At 42.6% G+C, this 27,122-nt stretch overlaps 2 protein-coding genes across 12 annotated transcripts in view; one reads left to right on the top strand and one right to left on the bottom strand.

The window, feature by feature from the left end:
* The window catches only part of ACSM5 (acyl-CoA synthetase medium chain family member 5), a 37,606-nt gene extending 18,954 nt beyond the window's left edge, over positions 1–18,652 (bottom strand). For 2 of the 7 annotated variants that reach the window (XR_012035546.1, XM_072835991.1), the window contains exons 1-7: positions 18,503–18,652; positions 15,372–15,657; positions 12,802–13,018; positions 9,338–9,548; positions 6,526–6,733; positions 5,498–5,641; positions 2,213–2,366 (exon numbers count right to left, since the gene is read on the bottom strand). Coding sequence is in view for 6 of the 7 variants with exons in the window: in XM_072835991.1 (XP_072692092.1) it covers positions 2,213–2,366; positions 5,498–5,641; positions 6,526–6,733; positions 9,338–9,548; positions 12,802–13,005 (921 nt within the window). In the remaining variant the exon portion in view is untranslated. Of the gene's footprint in view, positions 1–2,212; positions 2,367–5,497; positions 5,642–6,525; positions 6,734–9,337; positions 9,549–12,801; positions 13,019–13,963; positions 14,139–15,085; positions 15,167–15,371; positions 15,658–16,322; positions 16,435–18,502 lie in introns of those variants that run through there. The other 5 variants (XM_072835988.1, XM_072835985.1, XM_072835986.1 and 2 more) reach the window with 5 other exon arrangements.
* PDILT (protein disulfide isomerase like, testis expressed) overlaps positions 17,884–27,122 on the top strand; it is a 42,684-nt gene continuing 33,445 nt past the window's right edge. Inside the window, exons 1-3 of one of the 5 annotated variants that reach the window (XM_072835993.1) lie at positions 20,329–20,579; positions 20,965–20,987; positions 26,477–26,685. In XM_072835993.1, the coding sequence (XP_072692094.1) occupies positions 20,977–20,987; positions 26,477–26,685 (220 nt within the window). In that variant the 5' untranslated portion in view covers positions 20,329–20,579; positions 20,965–20,976. Of the gene's footprint in view, positions 18,164–18,551; positions 18,791–20,328; positions 20,580–20,892; positions 20,988–26,476; positions 26,686–27,122 lie in introns of those variants that run through there. The other 4 variants (XM_072835995.1, XM_072835994.1, XM_072835996.1 and 1 more) reach the window with 4 other exon arrangements.

Raw genomic sequence — 27,122 nt, 5'->3', positions numbered from 1 at the left:
CATTCCCATATTGAACCAAGTTTGGTCTGTGTGACCAATAGCATACCTCAGAGGTGACAGATGCCACTTTCAAGATTATATAAAGTTTATATAAAGGTTATATAAAGACTAGAGCTTCTGTCTTCTGTTTTGTCCCTCTCTCTCCCTATCTTGAGTCACTTGCTCTGGGGAAAAGAGGCCACCATGATGTGAATATACTGGAATGTATATAGCAAAAAACTGAAACCCTTGGCCAATAGTCCGTGAGAAACTAAAGTCTTTTAAAAATCACATGAGTGGGTTTTTAAAATATTCTGTAGTCCCAGTCAAGCCTTAAGATAATTGTGATCCTGACAGGCATCTTTTTTTTTATTATTATGGTAAAACACACACCACATAGGGGTACCTGGGTGGCTCAGTGGTTGAGCATCAACTTTGGCTCAGGTCATGATTTCAGTGTCCTGGGATCAAGTCCTGCATCAGGCTCCCCACAGGAAGCCCACTTCTCCCTCTACCTATGTCTCTGCCTCTCTGTGTCTCTCATGAGTAAATAAATAAAATCCTACAAAAAATACACACCACATAAAATTTACCATTTTAACCATTTAAAAATTTACAGTCTAATGGTATTAAATACATTTACATTGTTGTGATCATTGAATGGTTACCATCACCACTATCCATCTCCAGAACTTTAAAAAAATCTTCCCAAAATGAAACTCTGTGCTCATTACATGCTGACACCCCATTTCCTCTTTCCCTCAGCTCCTGACCATTCTACTGTCTGTCTCTATTATTTTAACCTGTCTAGATACATCATATAAATGAACTATATACTATCTGCCCTTTTGTGGCTGTTTTGGTTCACTTAATGTAATGTCTTCAAGATTCATCCATGATATAGCATGTGCCATTTCTTCTTTTTAAAGGCTGAATAACATTCCATTGTATGTATGTATCATATTTTTTTAAAAAATTTTTATTTATTTATGATAGTCACACAGAGAGAGGGAGAGAGAGGCAGAGACACAGGCAGAGGGAGAAGCAGGCTCCACGCAGGGAGCCCGACGTGGGATTCGATCCTGAGTCTCCAGGATCGTGCCCTGGGCCAAAGGCAGGCGCCAAACCACTGTGCCACCCAGGGATCCCTGTATGTATCATATTTTGTTTATTTGTTTATCGCCCATAAGACTTGCATTGCTTCCACACCTTTGGGCCATTAGGCATAATGCTGCTCTAAACATGGACATACCGGGCTGAAATCTCATGATTCAGAACTAGCTGTTAGGCTTCTCCCAGACTCCTGACCACCAGAAACTGAGATTAAAAATGTTTGTTTTAAGCTGCTAAGTTTTGGGCTAACTCACTACAGTAGATAACTAACACTATGGAAGTAAGGGCTATGGGCAGTAGAGGGACAAGGCACACATTGGCTGGTCAAGCCCATAGTGAATAATGATGATGGTAAGCTTGATCGTGGCAATAATAATCAATATGTGCTGGGCCCTATGCCTAGTTTCATTCTCCATAGAACATAGAATTATCCCTTTCTTCCTACAGATGATGATGAGGAAATTGAGGCTCAGGGAAATTCAGTGACTTCCCCAAGGACACACAGCTAGCAAATGGAAGACGCAGGATCAGAAACCAGGTCTGAGTGATGGTACAGCCTATGCTATTAGCCACCAGGTGACAGCTTACCTCCATGCAAAGGGCACAGGCAGATGGTGCCTCAGATGTTTTAAGGAATGGCGATTAGAATGTGGAGGGCAGAAGAAAGGTGCCCCATGTCTTCACTGGGCTCAATAATTATGAGAAAATCCTGGGAGGTTGGAGTCCAGAGTCACCAGGACTCCAGTGTTGGATAAAACACACTAAGCCCCAGGGATGGTAGCACATGGAATTGAGAAGTAGACTATGATTTTTCTCAAAGTGTTGGAAAATAATTAGGGTTTTAACAGGAGCATAAAGAAGAAGGTGATGGAGGGAGAGCTACCTCATGCAGATAAAATAGAATATGCAAATGTTTAGAGACATGAAATGGTCTTATGACTAGGGATCTAGTTAGAGGATAGGCAATAATTGAAGATAGGCAAATGAGCAGAAATCAGATATGGAAGGAGGCCACCAAAGAAGCCTTACTGTCACTTATTCATGCCTTTTCTCCTGCAAATTCAAAACCTATATTCCACTCATTTACATGCAACTCATAAGTCATGTTTTTGTTCCTTACATTCAGAATAACCTTGACATCAACTCGGGGCAGCTCATGTACAAAAATACAAGATCCATTAGACCAGGCAGAGAAGAGGGTCCAAGCTGCCTTTACCCAGCCAGTGTCAGACGTGTTCCAGAAGATGTCCGATTTGGTCAAATCCACCCACTGCCTGCCAAAAATTAAAGAAAGTCAGAACTCTCAGCAATGATTCTACCTTTAAAAAGGATTATATTATCCATGTAACCTTATGTGGAGCCTTGCCCACAGTGGATACTCACTTATAGTTATCAAATCTGTACAAGAACCATAAAGTCAATCTTTGTCTCAACAAGCTTTTATTGAGTATATTCTATGTATTTATTCCCTAGGTGAAGGATATAGAATTAAAAAGACAGATCCCTGGGTGGCGCAGCGGTTTGGCGCCTGCCTTTGGCCCAGGGCGCGATCCTGGAGACCCGGGATCGAGTCCCACGTCGGGCTCTCGGTGCATGGAGCCTGCTTCTCCCTCTGCCTGTGTCTCTGCCTCTCTCTCTCTCCTCTCTGTGTATTCTCATGAATAAATAAATAAAATCTTAAAAAAAAAAAAGACAGATCCCATGTCTTTAAGAGCTCACTGTCTAGTGGAGTGATATATAAGGGAACACATAATCTCAGTACAATGTGATGAGGGCATTTTCTTTAACACTTACTCAGGACTTGGCATTAGCGTGTAGGAAAGAATGATTAGTCTTGCTTTGAGGGATGATAGGTCCCTCCGGGAGGCCCCTGTAGAGTGAGCTTTCATAGAGTTAAACACAGAGCCTTATGCAATTACAGAGAATGGGCACCCAACCCAGATAAAGGATGGAGATGGAATCTGAGAAATGTTTCCCCAAGAGGTGAGACCTGAGTGAGATGCAAATGATGCATAGGAGCTACACAGGGGAGTCAGAGAAGGAAGCACAACCAAGAAGGGAAAGCAGTGCCTGCGAGCAAAGAAAAGTGATCATGTTCAGCACTTGATTCTGGAATACATGGTCTCCTGGTCCTCAACCTACTCAATGGCTGCTCCTGATTTATTATTTATTTATTTATTTATTTATTTATTTATTTATTTATTTAATTTTAATAATAAATTTATTTTTTATTGGTGTTCAATTTGCCAACATACAGAATAACACCCAGTGCTCATCCCGTCAAGTGCCCCGCTCAGTGCCCACCAACCAGTCACCCCCACCCACTACCCTCCTCCCCTTCCACCACCCCTAGTTCGTTTCCCAGAGTTAGGAGTCTTCCATGTTCTGTCCCCCTTTCTGATATTTCCTACTCATTTCTTCTCCCTTCCCCTCTATTCCCTTTCACTATTATTTATATTCCCCAAATGAATGAGACCATATAATGTTTGTCCTTCTCCGATTGACTTATTTCACTCAGCATAATTCCCTCTAGTTCCAGCCACGTCGAAGCAAATGGTGGGTAGTTGTCATTTCTAATGGCTGAGTAATATTCCATTGTATACATAAACCACATCTTCTTTATCCATTCATCTTTCCATGGACACTGAGGCTCCTTCCACAGTTTGGCTATTGTAGACATTGCTGCTAGAAACACCGGGGTGCAGGTGTCCCGGCGTTTCATTGCATCTGTATCTTTGGGGTAAATCCCCAGCAGTGCAATTGCTGGGTCGTAGGGCAGATCTATTTTTAACTCTTTGAGGAACCTCCACAGAGTTTTCCAGAGTGGCTGCACCATTTCACATTCCCACCAACAGTGTAAGAGGGTTCCCTTTTCTCCGCATCCTCTCCAACATTTGTGGATTTCCTGCCTTGTTAATTTTCCTCATTCTCACTGGTGTGAGGTGGTATCTCATTGTGGTTTTGATTTGTATTTCCCTGATGGCAAGTGATCCTTCTTAGTCTCCTCTGAGTTTTCCTTGCTTATCCCTTCATTGTGGAAAGGCCTCAGACATTTGGTGCTCATTCACTGACAATGAACTGACATTCTCAGTGTTCATTACTCTTTGCTGATCTCATCCAATCTCAAGGCATTAAGTACCACTTTCTTGATAATTCCAGCATGAATCTTTCCTACTAACTCTACACATGTATCCTCAGTGTCTCCATCCTTAACTCAGGATATGGAGATGTCTACTAAGCATCTCAAACTTAGAATGCTGAAAACGGACTGCTCACGTTCTTCCCACCAGACAGCTCATCCTAGTCTTCCCACTATCAGTTAATGCTTCTGGTTGCTAGGCCATAAAACTTGGCATCATCCCTGACTCATCTCTCTCACTTCATGTCAAACCTGTCAAGTAATCTTATTAGGCTTATGCTCAAAATACATTCAGAATCTTAGTTCTTCTCACTCCCTCTGGAAAGCCTCTACTTTTGCCTCTTTATGCACTGGTCTCTGAAGTGGACCTCTGCTTCACCCCTTGTCCCTCTTATGGTTTATTCTCAACCCAAACTCCTGAGAGATCCTTTAAAAAAACAAATCAGATCCACATCACTCTTCTGCTCAGAATACTCCAATGTTCCTCAGAAAATTAAACATAGAATCACTATATCATTCAGCAATTCCACTTCTGGGTATAAACCCCAAGGAATTAAAGGCAGAGTTTTGAATAGATGCTATGTACCCATGTTAAAAGCAGCACTAGTCACAACAGCCAAAAAGTTGGGAAGCAACCTGTGTCCATCCATGGGTGACTGGATAAGCAACATTGGGATGTTATTTATATATATCGGAATATTATTGAGCCTTAATAAGGAAGGAAATTCTGACACATGCTACAACATGGATGAAACTTGAGGATGTTATGCCAAATGCAATGAGTCAGACATGAAAGGAAAAATACTGTATGATTACTTACAGGCAGTTTCCAGAGAAGTCAAATTCATAGAGATAGAAAGTAGAATGGTGGTTGTCAGAGCAGAGGGGAGAGGGAATAGGGAATTATTGTGTAACATGTCTTGTGTAATGTGAATTCAGATTTGCAGAATGGAGAAGTTCCAGAGATAGATGCTGGGATGATTGCACAACAATGTGAATGTCCTTAATGACACTGAAGTCTATACTTTAAAAAATGGTTAAAATGGTAAATTTTATGTTAAGTATCTTTTACCACAATTCAAAAATGAAAACAAAATCCTCTGATGGCTTCTCACTTTGCTCAAAGTTAAAGCAAGCCAAAAGCCTTCAGATTCTACCCAATTTGCCACTGTTAGCTCTCTTGTCACTATGCCTCTTACTCATATTCCTCCAGCTCACTCCCTACTTTCTGTTCCCAGGGCCCAGCAAATGAACTTTCCCTGGTACCTTCCACTGGCCACAAAGCCCAGTCCATAGCTAGCCTGGGAGTGCTCGACCATCTTGGGAGCTCCAGTAGTGCCACTTGTAAAGTAGATAGCCATAGGGTTTTGACTCTTGGTCCTCACACAGTTGTGCTCTGTCGATGCCTCACTGTAAAATATAAAAATCTTAGGTAATATTATAAGTAGTAAAAATTAGTCCTAACAACAGTAATATTTATAACAACAATATTGACCACCATTTTAATAAATGTTACATGAGGGGCACCTGGGTGGCCCAGTTGGTTAAGCATCTGCCTTCTGCTCAGGTCATGATCCTGGAATCCAGGGATGGAGCCCCCTGTCAGGCTCCCTGCTCAGTGGGGAGTATGCTTCTCCTTCTGCCTCTCATCCCGCTCCTGCACTTTCTCATACTCTCTCTCTCAAATAGATAAATAAAACCCTTAAAAATACATACTTTTATACTGTGCTGGAAGCTCCAGCTTGCATACCTGAGTCCTACAATGACCTCCTGGGGTAGGTACTATCATTAGAACCCTTTGTAAATAAGGAAATGGAGGTTCAAAAATGATGCTGTGACTCACTTAAACACAATGCTTATCACAAAACAGATGTTCCTTACACCTTTGGTGTATGAATGAAATGTAGGTAAATGCTTGCCTAGTATACACTAAGCACTCAATGCATGGTAGCTATTATTATATTGCTAATTGATCACCTACTATGTCCTAAATGCATCATATGGGTTATCTTGTTTACTCTGGTGAATAGCTCTGTAACCACTACCACCACTGCAGAAGCAAATGGCACCCAAAAAGGCTAATGACAATTCTAGTACTGCTTAAGCAAGTGACTTTGAAGGATCTTAAGGTGGTCACCAGGATTTGGTCTTAGCCCATGTGGCCTCCACAGTGAGTGCTCCTTTCTGGTTCGCTTTCTTCCTGTATAATCAGCACTGTATTCCGTCTCCTAGTACTTAAAGGAGAAAAGCCTTGGCCTTATCTTTATCCTGTTCTCTAGAGAACCCCAACTTACCGAAGGAGTTCCCTGAAGTTCATCCAGCCTGGCCGACTGCTGTTGGACACCAGTAGCTTGGACTGGAGGGAGGGACAGTCAGCACTAATGGCATCCACCCGCGGAGCCAGAGAGTCACTAGTGATAATGGACTTGGCTCTGGATGCCTGCAGCCGATATTTGAGGTCCTTCTCCGTCAGCTGAGAGACACCCGGTATCATAACAGCCCCTGGTACCACACAGAGAGGGGATATTGATTGGGCAGCTGGGGAAGACCCCTGCGAAGAGGTCCAGACCAGATAGCCCCAAGAGATAGGAAAGGAAGGGACTAGTAAGGGTTGGAATGCTTGAACTGGGAAAGGTAACAATAATGATAATAATGAAATCTAGAATATGTTTATGGAGCACTTACATGTTCTAAGAAATATATATGCATTATTTCATTTAATTCTCACAACCCTGGAGAGTAGGTGCTATTATGCATTTTGCAGATTAAACAACAATAACTAAGACTCAGACCCTTATACCTTAATTAAATGGAATAACTTGCCCAGGATCACGTGGCTAACACATTATAGAGCTGGGATAGTGAATCCAGGAGGTAGTAAACCTAGGAGTCCATGATCTTGAATGTTATATTATACTACCTTAGAGATAACCTAGCTCAATGATTTTCCATGCCTGCAAACAAAAAGCTACAACAAATCCTAGTGTTGAGGGTGGATCTCTTGGGGTGGGTGGTGGGAGGGCAGGTTTAGTAGGTGGGAGCTCCAGGACTCATATAAGACCAAAGCCATTCTGAAGGTAGCTGAGTCTGTCTCTTCCCAAGGGGAAGGGATGAGGAAGCAGAAAGCAGGGACAAATTTTAATCAGACACCTGAAAAGACACCTGAGTATCTCAGAACAGGTTGTAAACACTCCATTGAAGCCAGCACTCTCATTTCACAGATGAGGAGGGGGTGAGAGAGAGCTCCTAAAGGAACTGGTTATCCTGCCATGGCCAGTGAGTATGGACAGTAGACAGAAGAAGTGGTCAATCCCAAATGCTATGGGAGCCACACCAGAGTTCCCGTTACACTTTGCTTTATCTCCTGAACTTTTATTGGATTTAAACCCTAACCTGAACACTTTTGGAGCTGAACAGTGTTTCCTCAGTTCATCTCTCTGTTTTAGCGATTCCCAGAATAAGTCTGTCCCACCTTGAGTTGTGTGTGGTGTGCTTTGGGGGCCCAGTCAGAGAGTGGACAGCTGGGCTATCAGCAAGAGAAATGAGTCCAACACCACAGGCTGGAAGAGAGGTGATCAGTGCACATCAGGAAAACATGGGAATGTGAGAATGTGATATCCACCTTGGATATCCTCTAAGATGTTGGAGAGGATGTTGGGCTTGACATAGTCATGTGTGATGTCGCCTTGAGTTATTTTATTTGGACATCAAAGAAATGGATGAATTTGCATGATTGGAGAAACTGGAGACATTTAGGTAACAGGGAAAATAATTAAAATCATACCCCAAAAGGAAGTTTTGATCTATCAAAGTATGCAACACAGTGCATGGCACATAGTAGGTCCTTAAGAAAAGTCCAAGGGCTCCCTTACCTTGGCCTTCGTTTAAATAAGCCTTATATGTCATGGCTGAATATGGAGAACTCCTCAAACCTGTGTGCCTGTTTCTTTTCCTCTAGCTGTAGACATTAGAATGGTGTTCATTTCTATATACTGTGCAAAAATATGTAAAAATAAAATGAAAGTTCCTGCCTCCTTTTTTTTTTTTTTTTGACAATCCATTCAAAAAATGGTTGACTCAACTTGTTCATATAGCAACCTAATTGTTTGGTGTGAGTTTATATCCCTCTATTTTGCAAACATTATTTGTAAAAGCATCTGTATTTCAGGCAGATTGTTCTATGGACAGGATTGGGAGGGGGTCGGAAACATTCTAAGTGATGGAAAGTTTCCAGAGGATGGAGGAATCAGCTCTCCATTAAAAGTAGTTCTCTTGCTTTTGTAAAATCAGCAAAAAACAAAAACAAAAACAAAAAACCCTCCAGTCCTTTCAATAAGACAGGATCAGCAGAGGCCCTGTGAGTTCTATGGACTGTGTCCTTTTGCCTCCTCTGCTCCTCTGCTGGAGGAATCATCTCAGGAAGATCAATGGTCCACTGCTTTGGCCATTCATTACAGCAGGAGGAGGAACCCTCAGGGGCTTATCTTATTGCTTTGATTATTTTGTCCCCTCTTCTTCCCCTTGGAAGCTGGTAGATGCTGTGGTGGTGAGAGCCATAAAGTCTAAGAGTGAAACTAATGTGGATTGATTATGAAGGTCTCTTATCTGTAATTGCATTACTCTCCACACACTAGCACCTCCCAAGCTACAACCAGCCAAAGATATGTTTGGTTTGTCCCACTCAGAATTTTTTAAAAGTTTATTTAGTTCTCAACATTAAAAGATAAGAAGCTTTTTTTTTTCTTCCTCATAAAAATCCAGAGTTTTCTATTACAAAGTCTAAAGTGCCGGAAACATTGGCCCTCCTTCACACATGGAAACATCTAGTTGGAGGGAGAGAAGCACTTGTCCCTGTGTGATGAGGCATGTGACGTCCAGTTTAGTAAAGCCCCCAGGGCTTCTAATTGCCTCACACTGACCCACTTTCATCAATTACATTACTATCTGACCCCTGGGCTCAGTCAAGTGCGTGATTGTGGAGCAAAGGGGAAGTAAACAAAACCCCACATAGGGTTCACTTTGCTGCATCTCCCAAAACATGTGGATTCTGCAAAGTTCTGGCAGGTGTGTCCACCCCAACTGGTAGCCTCAGCCCTGCTCACTGACCTGTCCGTATACATGCCACACTGACCAGCCACCACTCTGGGAGCCGTGGGAGCACCAGCATTATCCTGTCCCCAGGCTGAAGGCCACACATGCCTTGGAGCACATTAGCTGCCTTCCTGGATTGCTTCCCCAGCTCCTCAAAGCTCCATTTGATCTCTTCTCCCAGGCCATTGACCCACCAGAATGCAGGGATCTGTTGCCGGTGCCCAGCCTAGACAGCAGCATAGGCAGAAAAGAAATAGAAAACATTTGTTTAGGAATTTTGTTTGCTTGATTTTTTAAATTTAATTTTATTTTTTATAGTGTTATAGTCACAGGGTTCAAATTCAAAACAATGAAAAGATGCATTGAGAAGGCTTACTCCCATCTTGTGCCCATCTACCCTGTTCCCCATTTCACCTGCTTCAATGTGTAACAAATATTACTAGTTTCTTGCATATCTGTTCAGTGTTTCTTTAGGGAAATGTTAAGTATATTGTTTTCTGTACCATCTTTTTAATGCAATAGGTAGCATATGATTCACACTGTTCTGTGTCTTCTTCTTTTTTTTAAGATATAATTCTCATACCATAAAATTTACTATTCTGGAGTGCACAATTCAATGGTTTTTGGTATATTCATGAAACGGTGTAATCATTGCCACTATCTAATTCCAGAACATTTTCATTATCCTAAAAAGAAATACGGTACAGATTAGCAGGCACTCCCTAATCCCCCTTTTTCCCCAGCCCTTGGCAACCACTCACTAATCTACATTTTCTCTATGGATTTGGCTATTCTGGATATTTCATATGAATGGAATCATACAATATGTGCCAGCACTACAAGTTGGAAAGACAATTCTCTCCCCCTTGAATTTATTAGCAACTTTGTTTAAAATCAACTGACCATAGATTTATGGGTTTATTTCTGGACTCTCAATTCTATCCTATTCATCCATATCTATCTTTTTACCAGCGCCACACTGTCTTTCTTTTTTTCACACAGTTTATTACTGTCACTTAGTAGTAGGTTTTGAAATAGGGAAGTGTGAATCCTGTTCTGTTTCTTTATCAAGACTGTTGTGGTAGGATGCCTGGGTGGCTCAGTGGTTGAGTATCTGCCTTTGGCTCAGGTTGTGATCCTGGGGTCCTGGGATGGAGTCGGGGAGCCTGCTTCTCTCTCTGCCTATGTCTCTGCCTCTCTCTGTGTCTCTCATGAATTAAAAAAAATCTTAAAAAAAGAGAGACTGTTTTGGTTATTATGGGTCCCTTGCCTTTCTACATAAATTTTTGGACAAGATCATTTATTTCTGCAAAGAAGTCTACTGGGATTTTAATAAAGATTATATTGAGTGTCTAGATCAATTTGGGATGTGTTATCATTGTTTTGCAACTTTATAATTTCTGCTTTGATGGCAATCAAGTTTAAAAAATGTACAGTTCAACTTTATCAAAGGCAGACTTCAGCATACAAAATGTTGAGACTAATATTTTCTGGTGGTCCTTGTTTCTGAAAGTTGAAATTCATCAGATGTGTTTTAAACTTTTCCCAAAATTGTTATGAGGGATATGTTATTTTTGCATAATGAGGCAATATCTCAGGGGCATTCTGAGATTCACCCAAATCTTTAATGAGTGCTTAATAAACACTCCCTGAGCTATTCCAGCCTTTGGTTAGTTTCCAGTTTTAAGAAGTAGATTCTGGCAATTTTTCCAAGTTTTTTTTTTTAATTTTTGTTGTTTTTATAGAGGATAACATTTTAGAAAGCCCTTATTCCACCATTTTTGCAGATGTAACCCTGTTTGTATTTATCATTATGAGAAACTCTCTAAGAACGATCTCAGTGTGGAAAAAGAGCTCAGACTTTGTAGACAGGAATGGGGTGTCTCAGCTCCATCTCCTATATGCTTCTTATTTTATTCTCACAACAACTCTAGGTTGTGAGCAGATGGTATGGCTTCCAATTTATAGATGAGAAAACTGAGATCCAAAGAGCTTAGGGCATTTGTCCAAGGTCACATTTCAAGTGGATGAACCATTTCTTTTTTTTTTTTTTTAAGATTTTATTTATTTATTCATGAGAGACACAGAGAGAGAGAGAGGTACAGACATAGGCAAAGGGAGAAGCTGTCCTCCAGGGGCACCCATATTGCGACAGAATTTCAGTGTTTATGACTGAGATAATATGCCACTGCATGTAAATGCCATATTTTCTCTATCTATTCATCCATCAGTGAATACTCAGGTTGCTCCCCTGACCTTGGCTATTATGAGTAATGGCCCAACAAGCACAGGAGTGCGGACTGCTCTTCAGGATGGTGGTTTTCTTTCCTTTGCATGTATAGCCAGAAGTGGGATAGCGGGATCATACGGTAGTTCTATTTTTATTTTTTTAAGATTTTATTTATTTATTCATGAGAGACACGGAGAGGCAGAGGGAGAAGCAGGCCCCATGCAGGGAGCCCGATGTGGGACTCGATCCCTGTACTCCAGGATCACGCCCTGAGCCAAAGGCAGACGCTCAACCGCTGAGCCACCCAGGTGTCCCAGGGATGCACCATTTCTAGCTGACTGCAAAGCTGCCTTCATACTTCACTATATCCACTAACAGCATACTTCTATTGAGTCTACTATTAGTATTAGTTTCCTCACCATTTTTCCTTACACAAGCTCTTCTTAAAATTAACATAAGTAAATTGCTTTGAGATAAAGTTTATACTCTCCTACTATAAAATAAAAAGCATCTTTAGCATAAATAAAAAGTGACTATAAAATACAGCAAGAGACACAACAGACAGCTAAGGAAGAGAAAATTAAAGAAGGAAGTACATGCTCAGACACACACAAAGAAATCAAGATAATCTTAATTTAATCCTACATATCTGCTGTGATCTGTGAAAAGCTTTGAGCCTCAACCATGCTTTCTCCTTATTTAAAAGGAAGTAAGTTCAGGAAGCATCCAACTCTTTATTTTGGCTCAGGTCGTGATCTCAGTGTCATGAGATCGAGCCCCCTGTGGACTCCACACAGAGTGTGGAGCCTGCGTAAGATTCTCTCTCCCTCTCCCTCTGCTCCTCCACCTCTGCACTCTCTCTCTCAAAAGAGAGAGAGAGAGAGAGAAAGTAGGGGGGAGAACGCAATAGTGAGAGAAATACTAACAACAGAAAAGAATCAAAACCAAACTTTCTCTTTCACTTGATCAGAATGATGGGAAGAGAATCAAAGTGGGCACAACTGTCTCAACTATGTGATTTGTGTTCAAGAATATGAGATGCATCAGGGATTGGGCTAAGTGTCTAAAGCTCATGAAACTTGGTCATAATTCTTTTTCCCTTAAGGCTTAAATGCTAACAGTTTAAGTTTTAGGACTTGCAAAATTACCAGGTCAAATGTCCACCTGTGTTATAGCCTTGAGTCACATTGGGGTAATTGAGAGCAGCCTCTGAGGCCCAAGACAGACACTAGGACACAGCGGGCCTCACCTTTTCCAGCTGACTCCACATGTCCAGCACATCATGGGCAAAGTTGAAGTACTCAGGTACTGGCTGCCTCCCCAGGCTGATGGCTTCCCAGGTGGCCACAAGCTTCTGAGGGTCTGGTAGAGGGGCTTGTTGCCCACGAAGCCCACAGAATCCCCGGGCATTCCTCAGCACCCAGAGTACCCGTCCTCTTAGCCATGGCATCATGTTATTGTGTAGCCTGTCACCAAAGGGAAGAGAAATAACACAATCCTGAATTCTGGGCTTTGTGGAGAAATCTGTGGCAGCCATGATGGTGACTATAGTACACACTGATTTGTAAACACAGTCTTGGGCATTAGTCTTAATTCTATCATGTGATTTTAGTCATTCCATCTCCCTGAGCCTGAGATCCATCACTTCAACCTCTCACTCCCTGTGGATCTCTGTGGGTCTGAGGTCAGTAACTCAAGAGCCAACTTCTCAAGTCTTCCCAATAATATAATGTAAGCCACACCCATAATGTACAATTTTTCTAGTAGCTTCATTCAAAAAAAAAAAGGTGAAATGAATTATAATATTATTTTACTTAACTAGTATGAAAGGTGAAATAAAATGGGGTCATGCATGTCAAGGGGTTTTAAAATGAGCCTGGAGGGGGCGCCTGGGTGGCTCAGTCCGTTAAACACCTGCCTTCAGCTCAAGTCATGATCCCAGGACCCTGAGATCCAGTCTCACGTTGGGTTCCCCACTTATTGGGGAGTCTGTTTCTCTCTCTTCCTCTCCCTCTACCCCTAATCCTGTTCATGCTGTTTCAACCTCTCTCTCTCTCTCAAATAAATAAAATCTAAAAATATAAAATATTAAATTTTAAAATGAACCTGGAGGCCATCCATGAAGGTGGTGGGCCTTATGCACGTCCTCACTGGTAGAACCATGAGCTTTTAAACTGAGCCAAACCACAAATATTCCAAGGATTCAGCCTGAGTACCTGCAACTTTCTACAGTATGATTTCAGCTCAGGTCATGATCTTAGGGTCGTGAGATCGAGCCCTGCCTTGAGCCCTGCCTTTGGCCCCACAGTGGCCCTGCAGTGGCTCTGTGCTGAACATAGAGCCTCGTAAAGATTCTCCCTCTCTTTCTCCCACTGCCCACCTCCCTTCTCTCTTAAAAAAGAAAAACTTACCAAAAAAAACTTGGTTTTTGTTCCCTGGAGTAGGGGTGGTGGTGGTGGGTGGTAGTGGCATTATTTGGATTGCTGCCCAAATCTGTGTTTTCTGAATCACAATTCTGAGACCCCAAATAAATGTTTCCTTTTTATTTCAGCTTTGCCTTTCTTCTCGGTTAGCACTGGCTAACTCCTATAATTTCAACATATTATCAAGGTAAAAAGAAATTACCTAAGAGATATTTTACATTCTTTTTATTTTTTATCTTTTTGGTTCTAAGTCCCCACAATCCAACATGTATTTTACCCTTATAAGCATACCTCAGTTTGGACTAGCCACATTTCAAAGGCTCAACAGGTGGCTGGTGGCTACCATATTGGACAGGGCAGTTTCAATGTCTTGCTATTCAAAGTCAGGTCTATGGTACAGCAAGCAGCATTAGCATCACTTGGGAGCTTGTGTTGACTGCAGAACCTCAAACCCCGCCCTAGACCTGTGGAATTAGACCTTGCACTTCCACAGGAGCCCAAGAGAAGCAGTCTATAGGCTGCACCCATAGATGCAAGTTCTTTCTACCAAATTCCTCTTGGTCATAATAATAACAACAGAATATGGTAATGTAACTGCCAGAGATTAAAGACTTTGAACTTCCCTCGGATTCTTTTTAAATCCTAACCCCCGCTGTGATTATAGCAGGAGGTGGGGGCCTTTGGGAGGTAATCAGATCCTGAGACCTCAGAGAGCTCCCTTGCCCCTTCCGCCTGGTGAGGACAAAGCAAAAAGACGGACATCTGTGAACCAGAAGCGGGTTCTCACCAAACACAGAATCTGCCTGCTGCAATTTGACCTTGGACTTTGCAATCTCTGGAACTGTGAGATATAAATGTTGTTTAAACCACAGCTGCCCAAACGGACTAAGACAATAACCAACAATAAGAATGTGTCACAATAACAAGATAAACAATAATAATTGCCATTCACAGAAGGCTTAATACTGTGTACCAAGCATTTGGAAGGTACCTTGCAGATGTTATTTCCTTTAATCCTTATGACAACTCTATGATATAACTGCTATTGTTTCTGTTTTACAGATACACAAAAAGTCAGGTTTGAAGAGGACAAATGACTTAAGGACTCACCTACCAGAAAGGCCTAGGCCCCAGCCTCTGTCGTAGCTCCCAGCCCTGTGGCCTCAGACTCCCCTTCTCTGACCCTCTCCCTACTCTCCCCTCCCCCCTTCTGCTCTGCCCCAAGCCTTTTCCTCTGCCTCCCTCCCTTGGATTCCTCTACCCCTTGACAGCTGATAATTAGAATCCCCTGGCATCCCTTCCAAACCCAGGCCATTTTAGGCATGCCCCTTCTTGGTTGAAGTAGCAAGGGCCTCAGAGGCAGCTGACACCTGTCCTTGAAAGATTTCTGTCTTACCTTGTTCTTGAACCCAAGAAATGTGAAAGGGCTCCAACGTTGTTTCAACTAAACACAGGGCTTAAACCTTTAGGTACCTCCAGGACACTGGAGAAGGCAATTTGCTGATTCAGCCTCCCACAGGGAGCTTTGACCCAAAATGCAACTAAGAGAGAGCAGAGCCCGAAGCCAGCAGCGGACACAGCGGTTTCAACTGGCCAGCTCATTTTGAGCCAGTGAGAGTGGCCCTCTCACAGCTCCCAGTGGCTCTGGATGTCTTCCCAGAAAATTCAGGTCGCCACCTCATCTAAAAAGAAAACAGGAACTTCATTATGTTTTAGCAGATAGGATACAATAGTAACAATAATATTAGTTAACCATGTTCCTTTTCTGCACCAAACCCTCCAATGCATAGAGATCTAAAGTAGATTAGAAGTTAGTTGCCTGGAGCTGGGTATGTAAACAAGGAATGGCTGCATATGGGCACAACGGATCTCTTTGAGGGGATAGAAATGTTTTAAATCTGGACTGTGATCATGGCTGCACAAATCTGTAAATGCATTACTACTACTACTGTTGCTACTAATAATAATGACATACTCGAATGAATTTGTGGTATGTAAAATTAAAACTAAATACAGCTTTTTTTTGAGAGGCGAGGTAAGCCTGCTATGGCTCCCTGCATGGCTCAGAATCCAAGCCAAAGCTCCAAGAGCAATCTGCAAGGCCCCACATGATTTCCTGGCTCTCTACTCCTACCCCTCGCTAGCTCTGCTCCAGCCACACTGGTCCACCTGCTGTTTGTTCTCTCTGCCACTTGGCAAGCTGAATCCCTGAGAACAATAGCTTTTTAAAAAAGATCCTGTTTCGCAGTATTTGCCAATATCTGCGGTTAAATGTTCCCATGGTGGCATGGCCAATTTCAAGCAACCAGAGTTTTAACACTGATTTGTTATTATTATTGGTTTTCACCTGATTATGAATTGTCCTTGGTGCCCATGTGCGCTGGCCCCAGTCAGTGCCGCTTCAAGCCTTTGTGCTCCTTGGTTTCTCTGCCAAGAAGTTGCTGCAACTTAGGCAGTTCACTGCCTTACATCACCACTCACACACAGGCCCTGCTCACTGCGCCTTGGGCCACAGCGCTAACCCCAACTAGAATCCTCTCTCATCTGACACTTCCCACCCTCCCTTCTCTACTTGATTTTCCTCCTTAGAGTTCATCACTTCCTAACATTCAATGTATTTTGTAAATATATATTTTTATCCAATATTATTGTGGTATGATTGGCAGATAAAATTCAATACATTTGGGGCACCTGGGTGGCTCACTCGGTTAAGCATCTGCCTTTGGCTCAGGTCATGATCTCAGGGTCCTGGGATTGAGCCCCTCATTGGACTCCCTGCCCAGAGGGGAGCCTGCTTCTCCCTCTCCCTCTGCCTGCCGCTCCCCCTGCTTATGCTCTCTCTGTCAAATAAATAAAAATAAAATCTTAAAAAAAAATAAAATCCTATATATTTAAGGTATACAATTTGTATATTACATAAATGGCTACGGCAGTTAATTAATACAACCATCACCTCTCAAACTTGTGGTTCAATATTTTCTATTTATTCACTGTGTCACCTGTCACCTCCCTTACGACACACGTACACTAGAAAATAAACTCCACAAGGATAGAGACTATAGATTTTTCGGTACAGCTGTATAAAACAGTACCCTGCCATGTAGTAAGAGTTCAGTAAATATTTGTTAAGCCAAGGACGAGTAAATGAGAACTAATATTTAGTGAACATTTTCTATCTGCCAGATGTTGCTATGTGTAGCAAGTAAAAATTAACCGCAGGCGTTTTTGGTAAAAGTTTGTTTTTTTTGTTTTTTTCCCAGAATCACATCCAAGCTGGTATAAGTTCCCAGTATCTACGGGAACTCCAGGCTCACTTACTCTTCAGAGCACCTTCCTTACCCACCCCTGGAACTGGATTCTAGGGATGGAGGAAGTGCTCTGGGTGCCTCTGGGAGTAGGTGCTGACATGCCAGCTACCTGGCTTTGCGGTAGCTAGCATCACACAGGGTGTTGATCCTCCACTGTGTTTTATTCTCCTGTGGCTCAGGCTCATTTTCTGACCAGGCCAGGGTGGCCTATTTCCGTGGAGGCAGCTCCTCTCCCTCCCTGCCAAGCGTGGCCAGAGAATCATCTCCTTGGCCTTCAAATACCATTTCCTCAGACCTCTACTGGGTCGCGGGCAATCATTCTCATCTGTAAATCTGCAGCCAAATCCAAAGATACAATCTCTACTCTGAGGGAGGCGGATGGACAGAGGGCCTGCTCTTCAGGCAACCTGATCTCAACATCACTGCTATCCATCAATGATAAGAATCAGGCAGCACAAAACTGGGGGGCTGCAACCTGACAAAAATGATGATGATGCAAATAATGACAATAACTGCCTTTTATTTAGTCATTCAACAAATGTTTTGGAGTACCTGTTACCTGCTATGCAAAGTAAATTATAGGAAATTTAGAAGGTGATTAGTCCTGGGAAGAAAAGAAGGCCTAGAAAGAGTACCTGAGAGTGGGTTGGGGGAAGTTAATGAATGGTTTTAAACAGAGTGATCTGAAAGACCCAGGTTGAGGAGGAGGTGTTTGAGCAAAGACTTGCAGGAGATAAGAGAGAACCTGAATACAGCCGAGTGAAGTGCTGTCAGCAGAAGAAACTACAAATGCCCCTGAGATGAGAATGTGATTGTCATATTGGAGGAATGACAAGAAGGCCAGTGTGGCTAGAACAGGAAGTGGGACAGACGCTAGGAGGTAGGATGAGGACCAGCTTTCTGCCCTCCGGGTACCTTGCAGCTCACTTTGCTCAGGTCAGCTTATCTAACCCTTTAATAGCCCTGCGAGTTCTATGACATTTTACATGTGAGAAAACCGAGCCTCAGAAAGGGTGAGTGACATGCCCAAGGCCACACAGCTATTTAGGGATAGAGCTGGGATTCAAATTCCAATGTTTAGGCACTGAGTTCAGGCCCCCCATGTGCCACTCTTGGCATCCCAGGGTGTGTTTTATTTCTGGTGCTCCCTGTGAACCCCAACCCCGCCCCTGTCCATGGGCATGCTCCTCTCAGCAAGGGCAGGGCAAGGTCTTCTTACCCAACAATGGCCATTCTTCTCCAAGGTCATCCTGGTCCTCCAGAACCCCAGAACTTGGAACACTGCTGCTCAGGCTGGTACAGTCCCAGTGTGTCCAGGAAGGGACTTTATTTCTGCCTCTGGATTTCTTTAGAACACTCAGCAGCCTGCAAGTCATAACCTACTCTGTCACAAAGGGAAGCCAGGAGCCTGTTCTCCAGGCCACAACCTGACTTCCTGCCACAAGTGCCCTGGAGTTTGCTGCCCAGCTTGGCCCCAGCAGGCTGAGCATAACCAGGCTTCCTGCAGGTATGGGCTTGAAACTGGCAATTCTGACCACCGGGCCCTGCCCTGGCCACCTTCCTTCTGCCAAGGCTGTTACAAATTTAAGTGTGCTTCACTGCGTAGATGGCTACACATTAGTGTTATTACCAAAGGGGCCTCAAAAAAAAGATGCCCAGACTCAGACAGATGAATGAAATTAGAATCTAGTGTGTTTGGGTTTCAGCGTCAATTTTTCTGAGGTTCCCCAAGAGATCTTAATGTGCAGTCACAGTTGAGAATCACTGAAATGGATTAGGGGGTTTGTGTGAGAATTAAATTCAGCTGTTTGTTCATTCATTAATTCAAAAACATTCACTGAGCTCTAGATCCGGACCATGTACTGTTCTAGGAGTCGGGGAAACAGCTGTGAACAAAGGCAGGTGCATGAAGAAGTTTAGAAATAGAAACAACGTACACTCAGAAATAATAATACAGGATTTGAAGCAAACAAGAGTGATGGGGCCAAGAGTGCTGGAGGCAGAGGTGGTAGTGGGGAGACAAAGCAGCCTGGGAAGACACTTCCTTGGAGGAGCTGGTGTTTATGCCAGGACCTGAATGACCAAGAAAGGCTGCATATCAGGGTCAGGGTGTTCCAGACAGAAGCAGAGGTCCCAGGCAGGGTGTGCCTGATGAAAGGGAAGGAACCAGCATGGATGACATGCTGTGAATGGGAGGGAGAGCAGAGAGCTAAGGTCAGAAGATGAGGATGAGGGGGTGTGGAGCTGCCAGTGCACTATATGTGATGGCAGGCCCCTGGACTTTCCCACAAGAGAGTGATGTGATCTAAGCTATGTTTCAGAAGGAAATCTCTAAATTATGTGTGAAGAATGAACTGGAGGAAGGAAAAAATAAGCAGAGAGGAGGGGCACCTGGGTGGCTCAGTCAGTTAAGTGTCCACCTTTGGCTCAGGTCCTGGGATCCAACGCCTTTCTCTGCTGTTCCTCCTGCCTGTACTCTGTGGCTCTCTCTGTTAAACAAATAAATGCAACCTTTAAAAATAAATAAATAAAAAAGAATAAGCAGAGAGGAGGCTAATGCTCCTCTGACCAGACCAGAGACAACAGTGGCTGGGACCTGAGGCTCTGGGTTGTGGAAACCCAGGGCATTTAGTGCTCAGAGCAGTGGCAGCTGGTAGCAAGCCCATCTGTATTGGCTGCTCTTATTCTTATTTATTCTTATTCATAGAAGTTTCCTATCATGGCACTCCTACCTATGTGGGGATTGGGAATAGAGAGACTGGAACCAGGCTTGAAATTTGTGTGGAAGGGCTGACAGTTCCCCAGAGGGACACAGAGGGGTCGCTGAGGTTGTGAGGCCAGAGGGGTGGGTGCTGGGAGAAGTGGGATCCCTGGGCAGGGGGCTGAGGGCACAATGTCAGGGATTGAATCAGAAGGGGGTCCAGAGTTTGAGGGGGAGCGCTGTGATGAAATAAGGCTGAGCTGTGGCCAGTGAGGGTCTCAGAGGAGAGAACAAGGATTTGCATGTCAAAAGGGGGAGCTGGAGGGAGAGAGAGGGGGGTGGGCAGAGAGAGAACAACTTGTGCCCTGCTACCCTTTTCCTGGAAATGCATATAGTTCACGTTTTTGCTCCCTCAGTCTGTTAAACAAAATAAATGTTAAAGACCTTATTGGCTTTATTCAATGATTCATGAATCAGGCGACATCCTATCCAGCAGATAGAAAGGAGCTCTGAGATGCTCTACAAGTGAAAGACCTTCATAGGCTGAAGGGAGCAAGAACAAGGCAACAAGGAAATTCTACTACACAAAAAGCTGGTTGGTAATTACAGGGTTGCTTTCCTTTAGCGGGTGGCAGATAATCTATCTAATGCTGATCAGGTTAACTACTGATTGAGTGGCTTAATATTCCATTTCTGGGAGAGCCAAAGACTGTAATTAAGTTACGCCTCCATTTGGTGACACGGGACCTGCCACAAGTGACTCCATTTGGAGCCTGTTGTCTTGTTTTTAACAAGTCAAACAGAAACTTCTGAGTGAAGCTTCTCATGGTTACCCTATTTAAAAATGTCAGTGTGCCTCCCTTCACCTTCTTCCTTTCAAATCTTTCCTGATGGACATTTCTCCTTAGCACTCATCAGCGTCTGACATACAGTCATAGAATCTATTTCTTGATCTCATTCACTGTATCCCTCTCTTGTAGAGGGTAAGCTCCATGAACACAAGGTATGTTGTCTATTTTGTTCGGTTCTCTATCTCCAGTACCTCGAATGGTACTTGGCATATATTTATTAAGACCTCAAGACATATTTGAGCTTGTTATATATATGAATGAATGAATGAATGGATGAATGAATGAATGAGTGAATGAATGGGAGTTATTACCAGGGTCCACAGAAGTCTGACCATGGAGGGATTTGTCCACCAGTTGCTGGGGCTTGGTCTCTATCTTGTGAAGCCTAAGCACTAGAAACCTTTTAGGCTTATACTCAAACCTGCCCCAGGTTAGCAGGAAACCTCCTACCTCCCTCTCTGGGTCTCCCATTGCCCCATCTCCATAAATTGATCAGGAACTTCTGAGAATGCTTTTTGTTTGTTTTTTAAATAAGTATTCCTCAGCTTTGGTATTTATACATTATTTTTATTAAAGTATAATTAACACAGTATTATATTGGTTTCTGGTATACAATATGATTCAACATTTCTATACCTTACTCAGTGCTCATCATGATAAGTGTACTGCTAATCCCTGTTTCACTCATCCTCCCACCAACTTCCCCTCTGGGAACTATCTGTTTGATCTCTGTCTGGTTTTTTGTTTGTTTGTTTGTTTTTTGTCTGTTCTTTTTCTTTGTTTATTCATTTGTTTTTTCTCTTAGATTGCACCTATGAATGAAATCATATGGTATTTGTCTTTGTCTGATTTATTTCACTTAGCATTATATCCTCTAGGTCCATCCATGTTTGTTGCAAATGGCAAGATTTCATTCTTTTTATGGCTAATATTCCATGCAAATATATACCCCACATCGTCTTTATCCATTCCTCTCTGGATGGACACTTGGGCTGCTTCCAGATCTTGGCTATCATAAATAATGTTTCAATAAACATAGGGTTGCATTATCTTTTCAAATTAGTGTTTTCATTTTCTTTGGGTAAACACCCAGTAGTGGAATTACTGGATCATAGAATGATTCTGGTTTTAACTTTTTGAGAAACCTCCATAGTGTTTTCCATAGTGGCTATACCAGTTTGCACTCCCACCAACAGTGCATGAGGGTTCTTTTTGTTCCACATCCTCACCAACATCTGTTTTTTCTTGTCTTTTTTAGCACATTTTCCTATGTCTGTTGGCCATTTGTGTATGGGAATACTCTTGTCAAAGGCGTATGAGGGGAGAATGGGAAGGGGAGCCACAATAGCCCTGACTGGCCTGGCTAGTACTCAGATGCTTTACTGTCCATTCCAGCTGGATGACTTGCCTTGGTTGATTTCATTTGTATGGTTCTCAGCCTACAGACTGCAAGACAGGGTTAATTAACTAAGGTTTTCAATGACAATACATGGATCTCATTTGGATCCTGATTCAAACAAACTTTAAATTCTGAGATAACTAGAGTAATTCTCACACTGTCTGAATATTTGATAAGAAGTTATCTTTCATTTTGTTAAGTAGGACAATAGTATTGTGGTTATGTTTTATTTAAAAAGAAACCTCTATCTTTTAGAAATTCATAATGGATTATTTATGGATGAGCTAATGTAATACATGGGACTGGCTTCACAGGGCAGGGAGTGGTGAGAGTAAGATTGGTGGTGACAAGTACTCAAGTTGAGTGACAGGTACATTGGGGCACACAAGCCATTTTCTCTGTTTTTGCATTCAAAATTTTTCAAATAGAAAGTTAAAAAAATAGAATCATTTGGGGAGCTTTTAAAACATACACATATCTGGACTGCACCCTGAGTGATTCTGAATTCATTGATCTGGGTTGAGTCTAGCATCAGTACTGTTAAAAAACTCCCAATGGAATTTTAATGTGTAACCTGGGATAAGAAATGCTAATGGAGTACAAGTTCTTTATCATATCCTTGAAACTACCCTGGGATGGGCACTATTCACCCATTCTACAGATGAAGACACTAAGCTCTAATAGTGGACTCACAAATTTGAGGAATCCAAGATTTGAGGGGTGAGTGAGGGCTCGTGGGCAGTGTGGTATGGCCATTTAGACCTGAGGTTTGCAAACTTTTCCTGTAGAGGGCCAGATAATAAATATTTTTGTCATTGCTGGCCACATATGGTCTCTGTTGCAACTATTTAACTTGGCCATTATAGTAAAAGTCGCCAGACAATAGCAAAAGAACGGGCGTGACTATGAGCCAGTAACACTGTATTTGTGAGAACAGGCAATGGGCCAGTTTCCTGAACCCCAGTTTAGACCACAGACATTGGGCTTAGGTGTACCTGAGCCCATGTGCTCCTTCATCTACCTGCTAGCTGGTCTTATAGCAGTCTCCACCTTCATGAAGGCGGCATCATAATTGTACCTAGGAAATGTAGGAAATGTTGGGGTTTGGAACCAACAGCCAAGAAAGAATTCTTGAGATGTCTTTGATGCAAAAAGGTGTTTTTATTAAAGCATGGGGACATGACCTGTGGGGCAGAAAGAGCTGCACTGGGGTCAGGAGGGATGGTCAATTATATACTTTTTAAGTTGGGAGAAGGTTAGGGACAATCTATGTCTCTAAGGAATCTTGGAAGCAAGGTCCCCAGGACCTTGAGGGGGCTAGCTACTGTTAGGAAAAGATCATTTATTACTGTCTAGTAAAGCCTCAGTCATGAGACCCTTCAGATGTATATTGGTAACTCATATGCTAGGGAGATGATTGCTAATATATGCTAAGATATATCTTGGTGGGGGTAGAGATAAAAGAAGTTTCCAAAGGAAACAGGAGTGCCTGGTCCCTGCTATCAGTTTCAAAAACCTGTTTTGCAACCCCTAATCAAAAATCTGATTCTGTTCTCTGTTGCAGCCTCACCCGACCCCTCCTGAGGCAGGACTCAATTGGACGATGGAGAGTAGAGGGTATCAGGGTGGAGGGTGGGGAGGAGCTCTGCTAATGTCTCAAAATATTGTTCACAGCATCCATTTTTTAAAAGAATGTTTTATTTATTTATTTTAGAGAGCTCTCACATGAGAGCAGGGGGAGGGGTTGGGGGTAGGGGCAAAGGGAAAGAGAAAGGGACAAGCAGACTCTGCACTGAGTTTGGAGCCCATGTGGGACTCAGTCTCCTGACACATGAGATCATGACCTGAGCTAAAACCAACACTCAGACGCTTAACCGATTTTGCAACCCAGGCGCCCCTGTTCACTGCATCCGTTTTGCAGTGGGCACTAGATAGGCACTACATCATTGTGGTTAGGGGCATGGATTCTGTAACTAGGTTGCTTGTCCCCAAATGTGGGGCGATGATCGGGTGGAAGCTGGTGGCCCAGGCGTTGAAAGGATTCACCCAAGGCAGAACAAAGGAGACACTGAACTCTAGGAAACAAACTGAGGGTTGCTAGAGGGAAGAGAGGTGAGGGATGGGATAACTGGGTGATGGGCATAAAGAGGGCATGTGATGCAATGAGCATTGGGTGTTATATGCAACTGATGAATCACTAAATTCTACCTCCAAAACTATAAAACACTATATGTTAACTAAATTGAGCTCAAATAAAGAGTTTTATAAATAAATAAATAAATAAATAAAGCCTCTATACCTATTAGCTGTGTGACGCTGGGCATATGATTTAACCTCTCAGTGCCTTATTTTATACTCATTAAATGAGGGGTACAATAGTACTATTCCTACCTCATAATTTGTCATAAGAGATGTGATGGTATGAAAAACACTAGACCAGTGCCTGGCACATGAGAAGCACGTTTAGCTATAAGTACTTATAAATTTTAGTGCCAGAATTGGTCACAATTCTCTATATTTTAGGCAAAAAAAATTTACATTAGGTCAATTTTTAGAAACTTCAGGTAGTTTGACAAACATATTTGGCAAATACCAAGTGTTTATTCATTCCTTCATGTATTTATTTGTGTCACTCATTCATTTTCTTACCATAAATGCCAAGTGCTAGGACTACAGCAGTCAACAAAGAAGTTAAGATCCCTATAAATTTAATCTGAAGGTGTGACCTAGAATATACTGCTATTGGTCTTCTTATTTAAGACACTCATATAGTCTATGCCACACAGAGAAACAGCTCTATGCCTCAGGAGTACTTATGAAGATCTGAGGATGTGATTCTATGCTCTAAATTGTTAAAGAAGGCATAATTAGGGAAAGTGGAGCTTACAGAAGGGCAGCTTCTGACCCAGACCATTCTAACAATTAAAAATAGTAAAAAAAAAAAAAAAAAAAAAAGAAAAGAAAAGAAAAAGAAAGAGAGAAAGAAAGAAAGACAAAAAAGAGAGAAAGGAAGGAAGAAAAAAAGGAAAGAATTAGGAAAGGAAATCATGCCATAGATCTAAAATATATTTTTATATTTTTATAGGATATATGTGATATATTTCATATTATTAAGAAAATCAGGGATCCCTGGGTGGCGCAGCGGTTTGGCGCCTGCCTTTGGCCCAGGGCGCGATCCTGGAGACCCAGGATCGAATCCCACATCGGGCTCCCAGTGCATGGAGCCTGCTTCTCCCTCTGCCTGTGTCTCTGCCTCTCTCTCTCTCTCTCTCTCTGTGACTATCATAAATAAATAAAAAAATAAAAAAAAATAAAAAAAATAAAAAATTTGTTAAAAAAAAAGAAAATCAGAACACTGAACAGTATGCATTAGCTGACTCCATTTATGCTTAAAATTGTACGTTTGAATGTGCATATATAGGAATTTTCAATATGTATAAGAATTCATTTCAAACTGTTAATAGTAGCTTCTTCAGAAAGAGGATTATGAGAGATTTTATTTTGTACTTAACATATTTTTATTATATTGTTTGGAATTTTTACAAATGTTACTTATAAGTTTTTTTGTTTTGTTTTTTTTTTTATGATAGTCACAGAGAGAGAGAGGCAGAGACATAGGCAGAGGGAGAAGCAGGCTCCATGCACTGGGAGCCCGATGTGGGATTCGATCCCGGGTCTCCAGGATCGTGCCCTGGGCCAAAGGCAGGCGTCAAATCGCTGCGCCACCCAGGGATCCCTACTTATAAGTTTTAAAAGAAATATTTACTGTTGAGAAAATTTTTTCAAGTATCAAATGGGGATGTGAATGGGAAGTGAGTGTCCCATCATAAGGGGCATTCAAGCAGGAGCTGGAGGACCATGAAGCAGAGGCTGTGATGGAGAAGTGGACCAGTTATCTCTGAGGCCCAAAGGCTCACCCTAGGACTTTGGATTGGGACTCATCTCTGCAAAAGTCTCACCTATTGTCTGGGGGAGCCCGTGGGCTCAAGTGGCTGGCCTGTGAATAGGATTCTTGTTGCTCTGAGTGGGGCCCTGCTTTGAGCTATCCCTGTGCAGTTTACACAGGGGCTGAGGGTAAGCTAACACTTTGCCTCTTCCAGTGCCCTGCCAAGCTGTGGGCACTGCTCAGGCCATGTTCTCTGTACATAAACTGGCTGGGCAGGGAAGGGTGGGGAATGGAGTAATAACATGGTGCCCTGCCACCGGTGTTGATAAGGGCTCCTGTTCTTTGTACCCCTGAAGGACAGCCATGAAGCTGCTATGGATGGCCCTGCTGCTAGTGGCCATTTGCGTCTCCACTGTCCAGGGCTTGCCAGAGGAGGATTTTAGGGAAGCCAGCATCAACATATCCCAGCCCTTGCATATCGTGGAGGAAGGCAACCTGTTAGTGCTAACACCTCCTGGCCTAATCCAGATGCTGAACCAGACTCGTTTCCTCATGGTGCTTTTCCGTGAGTATCCCTGACTCCTGGGTGGCGGCTGATGGGGAGGGGACAATATCTGCCTCCTTGCTCCTGGTAGCCAGAAGAGTTTTATATATTGCTAACCACACAAGAACACATGTTATTAAGATACTTAAAAATAATATGTATATACTATCATTCCCAATTTCCAGATGAGAATCCTGAGGTTCAGGGAGGTTAAACAATTTGCAAGATACTACGTTTCCACTTTAGTCTTGATTTATATGTTGCTCCTCAATCTCACTGAAGGTAAAAAGCCAAGATTTATTCTTTGGTATCTTTACATTCTGAAACTCAACTTTCCTCTTTGTAAAATGGGCATGAGCATCATGACCATACTGGATTGTTGTAAAGGTTAGATGAGATATTATGTCAAGCAGCTGGAACACAACCAGAGAACAATAAATGATGGCAGGTACAGGCAA

Source organism: Canis lupus, chromosome 8 (genome assembly GCF_048164855.1).
Source record: "Canis lupus baileyi chromosome 8, mCanLup2.hap1, whole genome shotgun sequence".
Lineage (NCBI taxonomy): Eukaryota > Metazoa > Chordata > Mammalia > Carnivora > Canidae > Canis > Canis lupus.
The sequence above is the reverse complement of the archived record's forward strand: the minus strand, read 5'-3'. Positions and strand labels throughout refer to the sequence as shown.